Raw genomic sequence first — 17,737 nt, 5'->3', positions numbered from 1 at the left:
ATTAGCTCAGTTCGTCGAAGTTTGGTGCTCGTATAATTATAGTCTTAATCCTCCTAAAAGACAGTCTGGACCTCATCTCTGTCCCCTAACCTTACCACCTTTTAGTCTGACATGACCCCTTGACTGGGCAGTGGGAGCCAAATTGGGGGGGGGGGTGTTGGGCTCAATGGCCTAACTCTGGAGAACTGCCTAGCTTCCTCCCTGCAGGGACAATGATACACCCAACACCTCTTTTAAGAAATGACACCAGTCCTGGCTTCTGCCCAGAGAAAGGTGCGTCACAAAAGGGGCTCCTGAAGCAGGTGGGCAGCCGCTTGTGACGAAGGCTGTGGTACTCTCCAGAACCGGTGTGAGGGGGGCCTGGGCCCAGTGAGCCTTCACTTCAGCGACACAACTGAAGGACGAAGCCAGCCTTTGGGGCACGAAACCAGCGCAAGATAAATAGGCTGCCTCCTTCGGCTGCCGGCAGAAGACAGGTATGTACACCCACAACGTGGTCTGTGAGAAACTCCTTCCCGCTCCCAGGATGCTGAGGCCCCTCCCTGCGGTGAGCATCACCCAACAGTGAGACGGGCGGGCTGGTCCCCGAAGAGGACCCTCTCGGGCTGACTCAGCCCTCTGAAATGGGGCCTGCAGGCCAACTGGGGCAGGGGCCTTCTCCACAGCCCGCTTCGGAGGCTTTGGCGATCGTCCTGAGCGTTGGGAGGGAGGGGGTGAGCGGGGAGCAGAAAACACTCCGGGCGGGAAGGGCGCTCAGGGTCCTGGGCGGGCTAGTGCCTCAGATCGATGTATTTCTCTCCCTAGAAACGGGTGGACAGGAGAGGTAAGGGGGGGGCGCGGTGGGGACAGGAACGGGAGTCGGGGGTGTGAGCGCCGAAGGGACGAGGGACTGAAGCCAAAGCTGATGGACTAGGCGTGGAGGGAAGCAGCGGGAGGGGGTGGTGGGGCAGGGTGGGCGAGCCTAGGCCCCCAAACCAGACTGGCCACACCGCACCTGGTGACCTGAGCCACGGCCCTGTTGGGGAAAAGGTGGTGGTGACGGGCAGTGTTTGCTCTCAGTCCTGGGAGCTACCCCTTCTCCAGGGTCCCTCGGCCACTCGCCTCACCCTACCATCTGGGACTAGTGTTTGTTAGGAAGCCAAGACGGGCCTGCTCCCAGTCTCCCAACAGAGGAGGAGGAAGTGGGGAGACAGAGTTAGTGTTCGGGGACACGAGAGCCATCAGCCCCTGCTGCTCGCGATCCCTGAAGCTGCGTCAGGCGCTGGCCACAGGAGCTGCCTCCTACCTGGTCTCCGGGCGCCCTCTGGTCACCGCTGCTGCCCTGTAGGAGGCCCATCTCTTCTGGGAGCTTATCTGACTTAACTTCAACTACAAATTCGCTCTTACGAGACGGGGGCAGCGTGCTGGGAGGAGGGAGGGAGGCAAGAAGTTGGCATCTCGGGCGAGCAAGGGGAGGCTCACTGGCAAAGACGTCGGACTGGGCGACGATGGGCTCTTAGGCGCTCCGGGGCCAGCTCAGGGAAGGGGGACAGGCGATGAATGGAGACGTGTGGGTGATGGCAGCTAGCCAGTGGGCAGGAAAGTGGGGAGCACTCACCCCCAGCGGCCCCCTCCTGCTCTGAAGGGGTGAGTGGGCGGGGGGGCAGGGGCGGTGGGCAGGGAATAGCCCTGCCCAGGCGACAAGCTGGGGAGCGCGCGACGGGTGGGGGCGCAGGGCGCTGGGTACCGTGCTTACATCTCCTGCTTGCCCGACCGCCCGCACGGCAGCTTGCCCTTCTTGTAGAAGAAATAGAGGCTGGCACCCAGCACGGCTAGGACCAGGACGCACACAGTCACGGCCACGATGGCCACGCCCTTGCTTTCAGGCTCCGGCAGCTTCTTCTCTGTCCCACAGACACTCCGGGTCACTCCCGGCCCCAGGCGGCCCTGTTCCAACCATGCCCCACCCCCACCCCACCCCACCCCCCACAGCCCTGGGCGGACGGAAGATGGGCCCCTGCTCACCTTTCTCAACAGGGCTCCCCGGGGAAGGGTCAGGGCAGGAGGCCACCCGCCCTGCTCTGGAGCCCAGAGCGCATGCCTACCTGTGGAGGTGCCGTTGGCTCGGACGGCGGGGCTGGCAGTGGAAGTGCCCAGGCCAGTGCTTCTGCTGGAGGCTGGTGAGTGGTGCAGGGCGTTGACACGTGCGTCAGGCAAAGCACACACTGGTGCCCATGCCCGCCACGCCCGCCACGCCGCAGGATGAGGCCCTTACCCAGCTCCAGGAAAATGGTGGTGGTGTTTCTACCCAGGGAGTTGGACGCCACGCACTCAGCACCCGTCCTCAACAGCTCTGGAGTCACGAGGACATTCAGGACACTCAGGACGCCCTGCGGATCTTGGTCTTGTTCCTGTGCCTACAAGGGCGGAGGAGCCACTCAGGGAGGGGGGCACGGGGAGGGCTGCCCGGAGCTGGCAGCAGAGCCCCGGGCAGGGATTCCTGAGCGCGGGGCAGAGGCGACGGGCCTGCTCACCGTGCCCGCGACGCTCCAGGAGATGCTGGGCCGGGGATGTCCCGAGGCTTCGCAAGACAGATTCAGCACCTCATTCTCTCGCACCCACATCTTCCTCTCCCTCGATGTCATCCATGGGGACCCTTAGGGAGGGAGGGGGTACAGGTGTGGCAGCAAACTCTGCTAGCCTGCCTCCCCGTCCCCACGAGCGCATCCCAGGCAGCAGGGGGCTTTTTGTCCTCCAAGGGCTCGAAACCACCCAGCCCAGGGGAGCTTCAAGGGGCCGCCTGATCTCTGCCCAGAGGGCCTCTCACCAAGAACGGCCACGTGGACCAGCTGCGTGCGGTTCAGGCCCGGGACGCTGGGCACGGATGCCATGCAGCGGTAGCCTCCCCCTGCCTCGCGCTTCAGGTTGTGGAACTGGAGCACAGACCCCTTCTCCAGCACCTGGCCTGTCTGGGGTGAGAGGCGGGGTCAGGGGCTCACTCCCAGCCCCACGCAGCCCGCAACCCCAGGCCTGCCTGGGTACCTTCTCTCTCAGCCACTGGAACTCCACGGCTTGGTTACTCTCCGCCTCACAAGTGAGGGTGAGGCTGCCGCCCTCCTGGCTCTCCGGAGCTGCAGGGCTCACCCGCACATCAGACACGTCTGGGGACACAGCAGTGGTGTCAGCCTGGGCGGGGCGAATTCCCTCTTGCCCCCCACCCCCACCCCGGTCCCCCCTGTCCTGGGCCCCTGGCCCCTCACAGTTCACCAGCAGCTCCTGTGGGTCGCTCAGCAGCGAAGCCATGGTTTCCAAGTCCAGGCCCTGACACTGATAGAGCCCACTATGCTCCTTCTGGGCAGACTCCAAGACCAGGGCCCCGTTGTCTTCGGGTGTCATCTCCTCCATCTCCTTGGTGCCGAGGTTCTGGGAGAGAGCGGAGGGGTGAGTGGAGGGGCCTCCAGCCAGTCCCGCGGCCCACGGGCCCCTAGCGTGGTGCCCTCCGCACCTGCTTGCTGATGGTGAAGTGGGGCGGGGGGTTGCCGTCCGCCAAACACCTGATTTCCACGCGGTCGCCTTCCTTCAGCGCCCCCATGGGCTCCACCTCCAGCCACACCTTCTCCGCCGGGTCTGCGGAGGCACAGGCCCCGGCCCTCAGCCCCAGAGCTGTCCCCGCGCTGGGCAGCGGCGCTAGCCGGAGTTGCCACCAGCCTCAGCCCAGGGCCGCACTGGGACTCACAGAAAACCTGGACGTTGACTTCCCGAGACTCCTTCATGTGGTTGCCGCTGGGCAGCCGGTAGTTGAGCTCACAGTAAAACCGGGCATCTTTGTCTTCCTTCACCAGCTGGGCCTTCAGAACGCTCTCCAAGGTGTACAGGCCACTTGACTCCACGATCTGGGATGACTGAATGTGGACCCCTGGCCGGGGAAAAGTCGGGGGGGGAGGGGAGAAGGGCTTGGCCGCCAGCCCCGCCTCCACCCCCAGCCCAGAGTCCCTGGGGGGCACCTGGAGAGGGACCCCTGCCCCCGCGACCCTTCAGCTCAGCGGTTTTGTGTCTCAGCATCTAGCCGTGCCGCTTGACCCTCGCGGACGGGATGCCGCAGTGACAGGGGAAGGCGGTCAGGGAACACTCCAGATGTCCACCAACCAGGGACTGCACGGTCAGCCCCCCTCCACCGTCCCCACCGTAGGCAATCCGGGGGGCCGGGGGCAGAACAATCAGGTACAGCTCCACAGGCTGCGCTGGGAAGATTTCCAGGACCCACCGACCGAAGAAAACCAATACCAGCGTGACGACAGGTGCCACACCGAGCCACTGAGGTTGGGCTTTCTCAACCTCAGCGTGACCTTAGCTGGGGGGGGGGGTGGTGGGGGGCTGTCCTGTGCACTATGGGGTGTTTAGCATCAGCTCCCCGGACGTGACTGGACGTCCCCGAGGGGGAGCAGCATCAGCCCTGGTTGAGAACCACCGCTTTAGATGATAAAAAAAAAATAAAAGCCTCCATGTGCCTTGGTGTATTTCTGTGAGTGCCCAGAAACTGCCTGGAAAGAACGAACACTAACTGACAGCAGAGGTTACTTCTGTCCGAGGGGATCCGGGGCGGAAAGGGAACTTTCCTTCTGCACAGTTTAAATTCTCAGGAAGAGATTTTTCACGCATCATTTGTGTACTTGAAACAAAGAAAGCACAAGGAAACGCAGGGTGCTCCCTGTGTGGTGCCATCAGCCTGGCTTCTTAGGGCTCAGAGGGCAACTCACGGTTCTTCTCCTCCTTCAGGGAGTGGCCATTCTTATACCAGATGACTTGAGGAACGGGGTACCCATTTCTCCCCACACAGGTGGCCACCTGAGGAGGACGGGGTGTGAGTCTCCCTGCCACGGAGGCCCCACCTGGCCCCACCCGGGCTCCTGCTTCCCACCTGGCCAGCCTCACCTCCTCAGGCTCCTTACTGCTGACCGAGATGCCCAAGGCATTGACCTGGATGGTCGGCTCCTCCGGAGCTTCTACAAGGGAAGGAAATGAGGAGCCTGGGACCTCCAGCACCAACGACCACCCGCACGGCCCACAACCCTCAGGTGGGGCACTCACTGTAGACACGGAGTTGGATGCGGTGCTCGTGGGACTGAGGGCGCTTGGCCTGGCACAGGAAGATGCGCTCGTCGTGGGGCGTGATGTGGCTCAGGACCAGCGTGGTCCCTCTGTCCTGGAGGCTGAGGCGCTGCTGGTACTCCCCGGGTTCACTCTGGCCCTGGCCCTTGCGCACTCGAAAGATGAGCGTCGGCTTCTCCTTGTGCACCTAAGGGCCCGTGTTGAAGAGGACGTGAGGGTCCCGGGGCGCAGGAAGGGGACAGCCGCCCGCCCCCCTGCCGCCCTCTCCAGGGCCCGCGCACTCACAGAAAACCAGTCCACTTGGCTGAAGTTGCCCGGGGAATGGGAGGGGCCGCACTTGAGAAGCGCCGTACCGCCCACTTCCGCCTCCACCAGCTCCGGCTCAGGGGGCTCCGCCTCTCCGGGCACACCTGGGGTGGAGGACGCCCGTCCCAGCAGCTGTCGGCTCCAGCTGCTCTCCATGCCCTCCCCTCACGCCCCTGCCCTGCAGCTGTTCCCCCTGCCACTTGCAGGGTCCGGCGGAGACTCGGTCCTCCTAACCCTCAACCCCCCTCTACCTGCTGCCCCCAGGCAGCCTGCTCTCCCCTGCCCTCCCGTCCCCCCCCCCCTGCCCCGTTCAGGGAAGCTGAGGGTGACTGTCTCTGGTCATTGCAGCAGAGACCCTGAGCACGAGCATCTTCCAGATGAGGCTGGCAGAGGGGCAACCCAGGCTCTTGGCCAAGAGGAAGGCCCCTTTCCTTCCAGGCCCCCACCCCTTCCAGTGAGCTCAGAGTATGGGAATGCGAGGCGCGTGCCAGGCTGAGCCACACAGGCCCCTTTGTGTCCCCATGCCTGCCCAGGGGAAGACACCGCTACTCTGGCCCCCAGAGCCCTCCCCAAATTTCCCGCAAGACCTAGTGGGCCAACCATGGCCAGAAGCTCCCATCACATGCTCCCTAAGCAGTACCTCTGAACATCCCACAAACTCAGAGGCCCCCATCCTGGGAGTGTTGTGAGCATGGAGGGGTCAGAATCTCCCCCAGGGGTCAGGGCAAGGGCCAGGCAGGGGGCAAGAGTGACGTCAGTGGTGCCAGGGTGCTCCCTACCCTGTAAGGAGGTGATGTCACTCAATACCATCTGGCAGGCCTCGGGGACGCCTGGGCTGTTGCCCTGGGCTGGCTCCCAGACAATGGAGTGGTCTTCAACCCAGAGCAGAGGCCTCGGATCCCTGACTCCGTTTCCCCACAGCTAAAGGAGCAGGGCAGGGTGGGGCTAGATCTGCTGCCGCTGTGGAGCCCAATTTCGCCCTTTCCCCAGAAACACAGCTTGGGAGCCAGCAGCCGGGGGTACCCCAGGGACACTGCAGGCACTGGGCATGAAGCCAGTGAACTGGGTACTGCCTGGCCCTCCCCTTCCCCAGCCGGACAGCGGCTGGGACCCGGGAAAAGGAGCCAAGAGAAACACGCGACACCGCTGCAGGCCATACAAGGGCAGCGTGCACCCGGGAGCAGCGGGCTGCCGGGCAGTTCCAGAGAAAAACTCCGAGGTGCAGGGGCGCTCTTCCCACCTGAATGTGGTCCCATTCCGGGAGGCGTAACGGATCTGGGGCGCTTCCACTCTGGACACTCTCAATCCCTCGTTTCTGCCACCTGTGATCCCGTCACCCGGGCAGGCGCGAGGCGACCCATGCCGCCCCCCAACCCCTGCCAACGCCCTGCTCCGGCGGGAGCCGCCGTCCGACCCCCCCCTCCCCCCTCCCCCCGCTCACCTCCAGCCTGGCTGGAAGCCCAGGCGGGAGAGGAGGCGTCCGCGCACCCCCTCCCGCTAAGCAAGCTGCCTTTTTCCGGCAACAGGCGGGCGCAGAATTCGGGATTTGGGGATGCGCTCTCGCTACGCCTGCCACCGCGGCTCCAACCGCGGGCCCCCAGAGTGGGCACCTGAGGCAGAGCTCTCCCCAGCTCTCAGAGAGGCTCGGCTCCACCCCTTCCCGCTCCGGGCAGCAGCCTCCTCCCCGCCTCCCCGGTCCTCCTCCCGGGATACCCCAGAATCCAGGCTGCAAACTCGCTGCACAGAAGAGTTGCACGCGCGCAAAACGCCGGGGCGCCGGCGAGGAGGAGCGCACGCCGGAGCGCAAAGCCCCGGCCCGCACCGCGCTGCCCGCTCCGCTGCCCGGCACGCTCCGCCGAAGCCCCCCCTCACCCCCGGCCCGGGCCGTGGCCCCCCCACCCCCACCCCGCGAAGCCACTCACCCGCGGCGCGGCGACAGCAGCAGCAGGCGGCGAGCAGGAGGGCGTAGATGAGCCCAGACGGCCCCATGCTTCCCGGCCGGAGGGCGAGCGCCTAGTGAGCGAGCCGCCGGCCGCCGGGGGCTGACGTCAGGGGGGCGGGGGAGGGGGCCCGGCCCGCCCCGCCCCGCGCAGCCCCCCGCCCCCGCGCCGCTCCGTGGGGGCGGGCCCGGAGCCGCGCCTGGCCGCTCGGCCCCAGCGAGGCCGGGCCGGCTGCCCAGCCCCCGGCCCGGCTTGGGTCGGCCGAGGGGGCAGTGACAGGTGTCTGGAGGCCGGGCTGGCTGGCCGAGGCGGCGGCGAGGAGAGAAAGAGAGGCCGGCCTGGATGCCCAGAGTCACGCCGGGTCAGAACCAGCCGCGCTCGCCCCCGCGCAGCCCCTAGCAGCCTGTGTGGCCCTGGCGGATCGCGGGGCGGAGGAGCCTCAGACCGGGGCCTTCCGTGCAGGCTCCTCTTCCCGCCTCCGCCTCCTCCGCCCCGCCCGACCCCTGCCACAGAGACCCTGGCCGGCCACGGTAGCTTCCCAGAACGATTGCACCACTGCGGCTGCGGCCGGCCCGGCACTGCCCCCGAGCCTCGCACACCCCCCGCCTCGCAGAGCCGGCAGCTTTGAGGGAAGAACCCTGGGCCCGGTGCCACAGACCCAGAGGTACCGGTCCTGGGGAGTGGAGATGGCGCCTTATGGGCTGCCCCTTCAAACCCAATCTCCCGCAAGGCCCGACTAGCGGGAAAGGGAGGGGGCTGAATTCACAGGCCCAAGGTTTTCACACTTGTCCATGTCCAGACCTTGAAAATTCTGTTTGTGCCCTCTTCATTCCATGAGCCTAGCTGGGACTTAGTTTCCCCTCACCTGAATGAAGAAAAGGGGAAAGGAAGTGCGAGGGTGCGAGGTCTCCAGGTTGGCCCCTGAAAACCTGTTGCTGTCCTGATGGTTGAAAAGAACCCCCTGAAGCAGGGCTCCCGCACCCCCCCACCCCCCCCACCCCCCGTTGACTGTGGCTCAGCACCTGGGGGGAGGGGAAGCATGGAGGGGGCATCAGATCTGGTTGCAGGCAGCCCTCCACACAGCAAGCTCCCCCTCTTCCCAAACCTGGGTCTTCTGGCCTCTTGAAGGAAGGCTCTGGGGAGTGGGAAGGGCTCTTGCCTCTTAGAGACCCCAGCATCACATCTGCTGCGGCTCCTTCAGCGGGAGGGTCAAATAGAGGTCTGGGTTGGGGGTGGAGGCCTGTCCCTGGCAGGGCAGCCTTTCTGCAGGGTGGGGGAGGAGCCGCGTGAGGCAGCAAACGCTGCAGATGGGCAGGTGACTTGAGAGAAGGCTCCCGGTGGTATTTTGATGACGCAGAGATGACTGGCAAACCACATCAGCCTCGTTTTTTTGGAACCTTGCTGACCCCTCCTCTCTCTCCATCAGTCTTCAGCCAGAGGCAATGCCAAGCCGGCCAGGGTAGGGGCCTGGAGCCCGGAGCCTGGGTTGCGGGGGAGAGGACCGTGGCTCCGCATCCCCCAGAGTGAACATTTGGACTGGCCCAGGGCCCAGAGTGGAATGGATAAGTTTGTCTACAGGGGCAGGAGTGGGAATGGCTGAAGGATGCTGTTTGCCCTGGCAAGCCAGAGCTGGGCATGGAGCTTGGCTTCCCTGCCCCCACTCCCTTCCCTTCACTTAACACCATTAACTAATCATTCTCCTCTCCGCCTGAAAACAAAGCCAGCTAACCACCAAGGACAGTCAGTTCAGAATTTGTCTTCTGCCAAGGGAAGCCAGGTGGGGGTGGAGGAACTGTCTCTGCGGTGAAGGGGAAATGAAGCTGGAGCCCAGGGTGACATCCTTTCCCTGCCGGACCCCACCAAACAAGCACCAGGACTGTCCTTTAAGGAAACCAGCAGCTTGGGGCAAGATCGGGGCTGCCAGGGAGTGGCAGGTAGAGGTCAGGGGTCAGGCAACTTTGGGACTCCAAACCAAAGAGAGATCAGGACTTTGGAGAGGATTCAGAGAGGTCTGGAAACAGAAAGAAAGGGCAGTGAAGGCAGGAACACAAGGTGGTGGAGAGTATCAGCCCTCTGGCTCCTCGAAGATGCTAGAAGGTAGAGCTGCAGCAGTAGCGGGGAAGAGAAAGGAAGCAGAGGAAGAACTTTCAGCAAGAGGACTGCCACCCAGCTGAAGGGGGGATCAAGGGGGCAGCAATGGGTCTTGCACCAGCAGAGACTGGCGCCTGGGCTGGGTTGGAAGCAGTGCTGCCCGGTTGTAGGCCAAAACAAGAAGAGGCCCAGGACCAGAGTCCTAGTTCTTTGTCTGTTTCTCTCCAGAAGGAAGGTATAGGAAGGCTGCTTTCCTCCACCCCCATGGTTAGACCCAGGGTACACAGAGAGGAGGGGACCGCTGTGTGGAAAGTCCTCTGTGTAGTCTCTCTGGCATAGGTCTGACCACAGGCAGAGAAACTGAGGCTGGGTGGGGTGGTGGCCATGGTCTGGTCTTCCCGGTGGTGGGGCTTTCATCTGGGTGTCAGGAAAAGTGCGAAGAGCAGGGCCCCAGCCACAGCGGAGTGGGAGGTAAAAACACAAGGATGGACCTGCCGCCAGGGGCCACTGGGGGGGGGGGGTTTCTAACCTAGGTGTCCTCCCTCGAGTCCTCTCTCAGCTCCCGCCTGGCGGGGCCCAGAGGCCTCCCACCCACCCCTCTGGCCCAGGGACTTGACCAGGAAGAAGATATGAGAAAGGCGGGCTGGGCGGAGGAAGGAAGCTCATAAAGACATTGCAGCTGCAAGGAGGAAGGAACAGGGGGTGGAGGGGGGTGGCCCAGCAAACTCGGCAATTATGGAGGCTGGGGAACCCCCTGGCCTGGCCAGAAAATAGAGACCAGTTTGGGTCTTTGGAGGGGAGGGGAGAGAAGTTTTCCAGAATGGGGGTCTAACTTGGGAGGAGGCTGTGCTGAGGGAGTGGAAAACAGGGTGGGAGGTGGGTGGGGGGCAATTGTTGCTGAGGACATCATCAGGCCAGGAAACCGGACACTGGGGGGCTGGGTTGGAAGATATGGGGGAAGAGATTGAATGGGGGGAAGCAGCCCCTATCCTGGCCGGACGCTGTCTCACCCATGCCCTTTGCACCTGACCCAGGGCAGGAGGAAGGAGGTGCAGCCTGGACTGAGGTGCGCCCCAGAAACCCCCGGGAAGAGGAGGAGGGTGACTTGGGGGTGGAGGATGGGCGGGGCTATTTTTAAACTTGGAAAAAACTTGAGTGAGTTCATCTCCACCCTGAGTGCTGGAGGCGGCAAAGGCCCCATTGTACAGGGGTCCAGAGAAGGGGGGCGGGGAAGGGGTGAGTGGCACAATAGCCAGAATTATGTTGGAGTAGGCCGGCCAGCCGAGGGCGGGGGAGGGGACTCCCCGTCACAGCTGGCCTCCTGAACTCTGGGGTCCAGCCAGGGGGGGTTCTACTGTCACAAAGCCCCCTGTGGGGGAGCTGGGGTCTCTGGCATCCGGTGGTCCATCCTGGGGAGGGGGCTGCGGGTGGGATTCCCACAGCCTGGCTTTCCCAGGGACTGCAGGGCCTGTTCCCAGGCTCCCAGCATTCCAGCGACTCCCCTGGGAGCCAGTGGCCTCTCTTCTCAGCCCCTTCTCTGCCCGGGAGTTGGGGGGAGAGGAAGGAGAAAGGATGTGGATGCGCAGGGACTGTTCCTGGGGACTAGGGACCCTTAAGCCAGAGGGAGGGGGGCCGCGCTCCCATCCTGGTTCCCAACCGTGCTAAGGCCTCCGAATGGGGACTGTCCTTCTTGAACCCTCTGACCCCAGGGGGCCTCTCCACGTTGGCAGCCCTCCAGCACCCAGGCCTCAGCCCCCGGGGATCCCGCCCGCAGTCCCGGGAGCCCAGCTCGCGGGGTCTCGCCCAGCGGGGGCTGCGGGAGGCGGGGCATCCGGCGCCACTCGCACCAACCCAAACATTACCTTAAATGCTCAGGCGGCCGCCGCGGGCCGGGGAGGGGCTGGGCGGGGGCCCTGGGGCTGTCCGGAAGCCGGGAATCGGTCTCCAGGCCTTTCCCAGCGCGGCCGGCAGCGGGGATTCAGTCCACTGGTCCCTCTTCTGGAAAGCAGGAGAGGGAGGGAGAATGCGGGGGTGGGGGTGCTGGGGAGAGAGCCGCGGCTGCACGGGGAGTCCCTGGGGACCGCCTCCTGGGCGCCCAGTGACCTCTGATCAAGGAAAGAGTGGGACCCTCCAGCCAGGATTTCAGCCTGGGGACAGGAGTGGGGGCTTCTGGGTCTCCCTCTAGCTCTGCAGGACCCGCTCCTGTTAGCTGCTGGAATGGAGCCTCCTGCACCTCCCGCCCCCCCCCCCCACCATCTCAGTTCTCTGGCTTCTGAGGGCCCTGCTACTTCCTCCCCCACCCTAAATTTGGAGAAGGGAGCATGTTGGTGGGGTCCGGGAGAGGGCCCGGGAGCAGGATGCCGGATCCTACACCACTCCCCCTCAGGGAAGTTCACATCCGCTCCCCAAAATACCACCACCCAGAATGTCCCCAGAGAGCTGCTTAAATCTGACTTGGAGTTGTCCCTGAGGCAAGGCCAGCTAGTCCCCCGCAGAGAAGCCTAAGGGGAATCCAGGTTCACCACCCAGCGGCTCCTGGCCCTCTCCTCCCCGAAGGCCACTTCTGCCTTGTTTCCCCTTCCACACAGAGCTCTGCGCCGCCCAGGTGGAGCCCTGGACGAGGGAGCCTGTGGTCCCCACTGTAGTTGTCACAGCTCACCTTGGAGGCAAGGGAGAAAGGAGGAAAGAAAGAGGGGAGGCAAGCCTGGGGCCTGCTCCCCGCCTCCCTGCGCCACACCCCTGTGGCTGGGGCTTCCAGTGGTGAGGGAGAATCCAGAACCTGGAATCAGGGGAAAGCCCCAGACTAGGTAAGACTGGGGCTGTGCTCCCCCCTGGCACCTTCCCTTGGCATCCCCGGCACACTGGACAGCGCATGTTCAACTCTGGTCTCAAACAGCGGACTGTAAACTCCATTACAGGATTGGTGGCCTCGAGACAGCCCTGCCACTTCGTCAGCTCATCTTGGGCAAGTGACTGAACCAGTGACTGTTCAGAGGAGACAGATCTGGTGTTTGTACAGTGCTTTACAACTTAGACCTTTCCCATCAGGATCTCTCTCTTTTTTTTTTTACATCGGGATCATTTTCATCACCAATATTTATCTTGATCTTTGCCCCCCAAAATGAGGAAACTAAAGAACAAAGAGTGACATGGTCTAAAGTCACACAGCCTGTGAGAGATAGAACTATATATTTTTCCCTTTTTAAAAAAAAAATTACTTATTGATTTATTTATTGTGGGGGGGAGAAGGGGGAGGAGCAGAGGGAGAGAGAGAGAGAATCTTAAGCAGACTCTGCTCTGAGCGTGGAGCCCAAAGCAGGGCTCAGTCTCACAACCCTGAGATCATAACCTGAGCCAAAATCAGAAGTTGGTCGCCCAACAGACTGAGCCACCCAGGTGCCCCCTATATATATTTGTTTGCTATATATATATATGTATATGTATATATACATATATATACATATATGGTAAAATACACATACCATAAAATGCACCCTCTTCACCATTTTAAGTGTGCAATTCAGTGGCCTTAGCACATTCACAATGTGCAACCATCACCGCTGTCCAGTTCCAAAACTTTCTGATCACCTCAAGGAACTAAATCTTGAAGCAAGATTGCTCTAACTCCAAAAACCAGTGCACTATACCTGTAACAATTTACAGCTGAATTAAGTAAACATATAACGGAAATGAAAGTAGCGGATGAAGGAGCACTGAATTCTGTCGTATAAACAGGAAGCGCAACAGGGATTCAGCAAAGAGAGCATCCATGTGGACCTCTGCCTGCACTAGCTAGGAAAGTCTTTCTGCAACTGTGGAGGCTTTCATGAAAAGGCGGGTTTCGAGAGGGAGCAGTGAGGCTTGAGCATTCCAGGCAGGGCAAGTGGCAGGAGCAAAGAGAGAGGGATGAGGCTGAAGAAAGAGGCACTGACAATGACAACTGCAGAATTTCTGCATAAACAGTTTCCGAGGAGCCATCTGGCTGGAGGGGAGGCTAGATGACGTGGCTTGCAAGTACATTTGCATAGCAAGCCCACTGCTTTCGTTTCCATTATATGTTTGTTTGGAGTGCCTTGAGGAGAGCTTTAGCCACTACTTCCACCTGTGGCACCACCCTTATGCAAACAGCTGGTACTCAATAAAGAGTGTTACATGGCTAACTAGAAATTCAACAGGGTCGAGGGTGCATGCATGTAAGAGCTGGGGCAGATGAGGTGGAGTGAGGTCATAGGGGAGGAACTGGATCTTAAGATAGAGTAGGCAATCGGGAGCCACTGCCGGCTCTTGAGCAAAGGCAGATGATGGGATGCAACTGGAACTCAGGATTAGACGGTTTCTCTATTTCTTCTTTGCCTGAGAGCGCCCCCTGCTGCCCCTAGTTTGAATTGTTCCCTCATCTTACGGAGTAGGTGGGAGGATGGGGGGCTGAGAAAGCAGGACCCATGAGTTGGAGAAGCCAGACTCTTGGGCCACATTCCAATTCATCCTGAGTGATAATAGTAGTGAGTCAAAAATAGAGACGACATGTGGACAGCGAGGGTTTGATGTGAAGGAAAAGGGCATGGTGGTGGTTCCCTCCTCTGTCCCACCTCATTCTGAGCTAGGATACTGGGTGTCAGGCACTAAGGCAGAGTTGGAGGCAGGATGATTACCAAGACAGGGTCCATGTTCTTGGGGGAACTTGTACTCTGGTGAGTAAGCAATTAGAATACAACGTGTCAGGGCGCCTGGGTGGCTCAGTTGGCTAAGCGCCTGCCTTCGGCTCAGGTCATGATCCTGGAGTCCCGGGATCGAGTCCCGCATCGAGCTCCCTGCTCAGCGGGGAGTCTGCTTCTCCCTCTGACGCTCCCCGCTCTCAAGCTCTCTCTAGCTCATTCTCTCTCTCAAATAAATAAATAAATAAAATATTTAAAAAAATAGAATACAACGTGTCAAATACTAGGGTGCAAATATGCACATACAACAGTTACTGAACCCAGCCTGAGGTGGTCAGAGAAGGCTGCCTGGAGGAGTTGATAATCTAGCTTCATTTTCACCATAATAATAGGTAACCGTGGGGGTGCCGGGGTGGCTCAGTTGGTTAAGTGCGTCTGCCTTTGGCTCAGGTCATGACCCCAGGGTCCTGGGATCAAGCCCCAGGTCGGGCTCCCTGCTCAGCGGGGAGTCTGCTTCTTCTTCTGCCTCTGCTCCTCCCCCCACTTGTGATTTCTCCCTCTCTCTCTCAGATAAATAAAATCTTTAAAAAAATAGTAGGTAACCGTGGCATGTGCTATTTAAAGTGTGACCTAGGGGAGGCACCTGGCTGGCTCAGTCATTAGAATACCTGACTCTTGATCTCAGGGTCGTGAGTTCAAGCCCCACACTGGGTGTGGAGCTTACTTAAAATAATTAAATAAATAAATAAATTTATTTATTTATTAAAGCTTTTATTTATTTATTTATTTGAGAGAGAGAGAATGAGAGATAGAGAGCACAAGAGGGAAGAGGGTCAGAGGGAGAAGCAGACTCCCTGCTGAGCAGGGAGCCTGATGTGGGACTCGATCCCGGGACTCCAGGATCATGACCTGAGCCGAAGGCAGTCGCTTAACCAACTGAGCCACCCAGGTGCCCAAAATAATTAAATAAATTTAAAAATAAGTAAATAAAGATACATAAAGTGTGACCTAGGGACACCTGGCTCAGTCGGTGGAGCATGTGACTCTTGATCGTGGGGTTGTGAGTTCAAGCCCCACATTGGGGGTAGAGATTACTTAAACATAAAATCTTTAAAAAGTGTAACCCAGCATGCTGTGTGCAGGAGACTACCTGCAGTTGGTTAGTACCCTGCAAGGAAAGGATGAGTTGAGTGAGGGATGAGGCCAGATTACAGAGGATTTGTAAACTATGGTAAATTATCTGGAGCAACAGGGTGCCTTGTGCATGGTGTAAGCTTGGAAGCACCTGCTGACTGGTTTAGACCCATCAGAGCTCAGGCCCTAGAGGGACAGAACGAAAGGCCCCACTCTCTAAGGTCAAGTTTCCCTTCTCGGGTCCATCCTCTCCCCTGTGACTGAGGTTGGAAACATCTAGTCCCTTCCAGAGAGGCTGCCTCTACACACGGGTGCAGCCTTATTTTAACCGTCCACCAGCCAATTTATCTGATCATAAGAGCTCCACACTAGAATGAAGGATGAGTGTTGGGGGATGCCTTCCTTTATGTCACCCACACGTGACTGACACCATCTTAGAAGCCTCTGCCCCCCCCACATCTAACTTGAAGTGAGGTACAACACTTTTTTGAGCGCCCTATCCACAATCCTTAAATGGGCCCACACAGTGGAGTACTATGCAGCTGTTAAAAGCATAGTGATTGCTGTAGGGATGCCTGGGTGGCTCGGTTGTTAAGCGTCTGCTTTTGGCTCAGGTCGTGATCCCAGGGTCCTGGGATCGAGTCCCACATCGGGCTCCTTGCTCAGTGAGGAGCCTGCTTCTCCCCCTTCCTCTGTTGCTCACCTTGCTTGTGCTCTCTCTCTCTCTGACAAATAAATAAAAATCTTTAAAATAAATAAATAAATAAAAGTACTTAAAAAAAAAAAGCATAGTGATCGCTGTATACTGACCATGGAGTGATGGCCAGAACATCATTTTAAATTAAAAAGCTAGTTAGAGAACACTATACAGAGAATGCTACCTTTTCTGTAAGAATGGATGAATATTTTATATCTTACACATCTATATTTATTACTTTCAAACAGAAACATTAAAAGGACCAAAACCAGATAAAAATAGTTACCCATATAGAGAGGTGGAAGGAACAGGCCTACTCCCCGTATTTGTGGGGCCAGGTCGGAGTACAAGCGAGGGCTCACATATCCCTATATTGAAATATTTGAGTTATTTGAAAGCTAACTGTTAAATATGCTTTATCCCCTTACCTTGACAAATACACTTGACAAAAGAAAAAAATATGTAAAGTGATGGCTTTTGTATGACTTAAAGTCAACAGAATATCCAGGGAAAAGTAACTTAATTTTTTTAAAGATTTTATGTTTAAGTAATCTCTACACCCAACGTGGAGCTTGAACTCACAACCCCGAGATCAAGAGTCACATGCTCCACCGACTGAGCCAGCCAGGCGCCCCATAAATTAACTTAATTGTTATTGCACATGCCTGGGTATTCTCATGATGGGCCAGCAATGTTTGGATGGAATAATACAGTCATATACAACTCATAAATTATGTTTTTTAAAGATTTTATTTTATTTATTTGACAGAGAGATAGAGAGAGAGCACAAGTAAGCAGAGAGGCAGGCAGAGAGGGAGAAGCAGGCTCTCCACTGAGCAGGGAGCCCGACGCGGGGCTCGATCCCAGGACCCCAGGATCATGACCTGAGCCGAAGGCAGCCGCTTAACCGACTGAGCCACCCAGGCGCCCGACAACTCATAAATTATTATATATTTATTCCATTAAATTAATTTTTCTTGCCTTAATTTTGGCAAAATCTCTAATTGTATTGTTATAATAAAAATTTTCTCTTAGCACCTGGGTGGCTCAGTCGTTAAGCGTCTGCCTTTGGCTCAGGCCATGGTCCCAGGGTCCTGGCATCGAGCCCCGCATCCGACTCCCTACTTGACGGGAAGCCTGCTTCTCCCTCTCCCACTCCCCCTGCTTGTGTTTCCTCTCTCGCTGTGTCTCTCTCTGTCAAATAAATAAATAAAATCTTAAAAATAAATAAATAAAATTTATCATTATGCATATTCTGTTCCCAGTTATGCCAAATTAATCAATCTTTCTTGAATTATTCTTGTTCTTAGTTGTTTAAAAAATTAATTCGGGGCGCCTGGGTGGCTCAGTCATTAAGCGTCTGCCTTCAGCTCGGGTCATGGTCCCAGGGTCCTGGAATCGAGCCCCGCATCGGGCTCCCTGCTCGGCGGGAAGCCTGCTTCTCCCTCTCCCTCTCCCACTGCCCTTACTTGTGTTCCCTCTCTTGCTGTGTCTCTCTTTGTCAAATAAATAAAATCTTTAAAAAAATTAATTCTAATTTAGAGAAACATTGCTCCAAACTGAAATTATTCCTAATATTTTTAAACCAGTGTTCTGAGGGGTGTCTGGGGGGCTCGGTCGGTTAAGCATCCAACTCTACGTTTTGGCTCAGGTCATGATCTCCTGGTTCTTAGATCAAGCCCCGCATGGGGCTGAGTGCTCATCAGGGAATCTGCTTCTCTCTCTCTCTCTCTCCCCCTCCCCGTTTCCCCACTTGTGTGTGTGCATGCACACTCTCTCTCTCAAATCTTAAAAAAAAAATCAGTGCTTTTTTTTTTTAAAGATTT

General features: G+C 58.5%; 1 protein-coding gene across 2 annotated transcripts; it reads right to left on the bottom strand.

The window, feature by feature from the left end:
• Window positions 1–170: 170 nt before the first annotated feature.
• Window positions 171–7,416, bottom strand: MCAM (melanoma cell adhesion molecule). Of its 2 annotated transcripts, XM_028105870.2 has the most exons (16): window positions 7,317–7,416; window positions 5,374–5,498; window positions 5,068–5,275; window positions 4,912–4,982; window positions 4,737–4,824; window positions 3,716–3,895; window positions 3,485–3,606; window positions 3,240–3,402; window positions 3,022–3,140; window positions 2,807–2,948; window positions 2,514–2,635; window positions 2,255–2,396; window positions 2,085–2,156; window positions 1,736–1,883; window positions 1,286–1,403; window positions 171–800 (listed from the first exon to the last, which is right to left on the bottom strand). In XM_028105870.2, the coding sequence occupies exons 1-16, from the start codon at window positions 7,381–7,383 to the stop codon at window positions 771–773; spliced, it is 1,917 nt and encodes a 638-aa protein (XP_027961671.1). In that variant the 5' UTR covers window positions 7,384–7,416; the 3' UTR covers window positions 171–770. The 2 variants fall into 2 exon arrangements, with proteins under 2 accessions (XP_027961671.1, XP_027961669.1); XM_028105868.2 differs by lacking the exon at window positions 171–800 and having other exon boundaries at window positions 1,123–1,403.
• Window positions 7,417–17,737: the final 10,321 nt, after the last annotated feature.

The sequence above is a fragment of the Eumetopias jubatus genome, unplaced genomic scaffold (genome assembly GCF_037043125.1).
Source record: "Eumetopias jubatus isolate StellerSeaLion01/CBP00866 unplaced genomic scaffold, mEumJub1_p1.0 scaffold_13, whole genome shotgun sequence".
NCBI lineage: Eukaryota > Metazoa > Chordata > Mammalia > Carnivora > Otariidae > Eumetopias > Eumetopias jubatus.
This window is presented reverse-complemented; position numbering and strand designations above follow the sequence as displayed.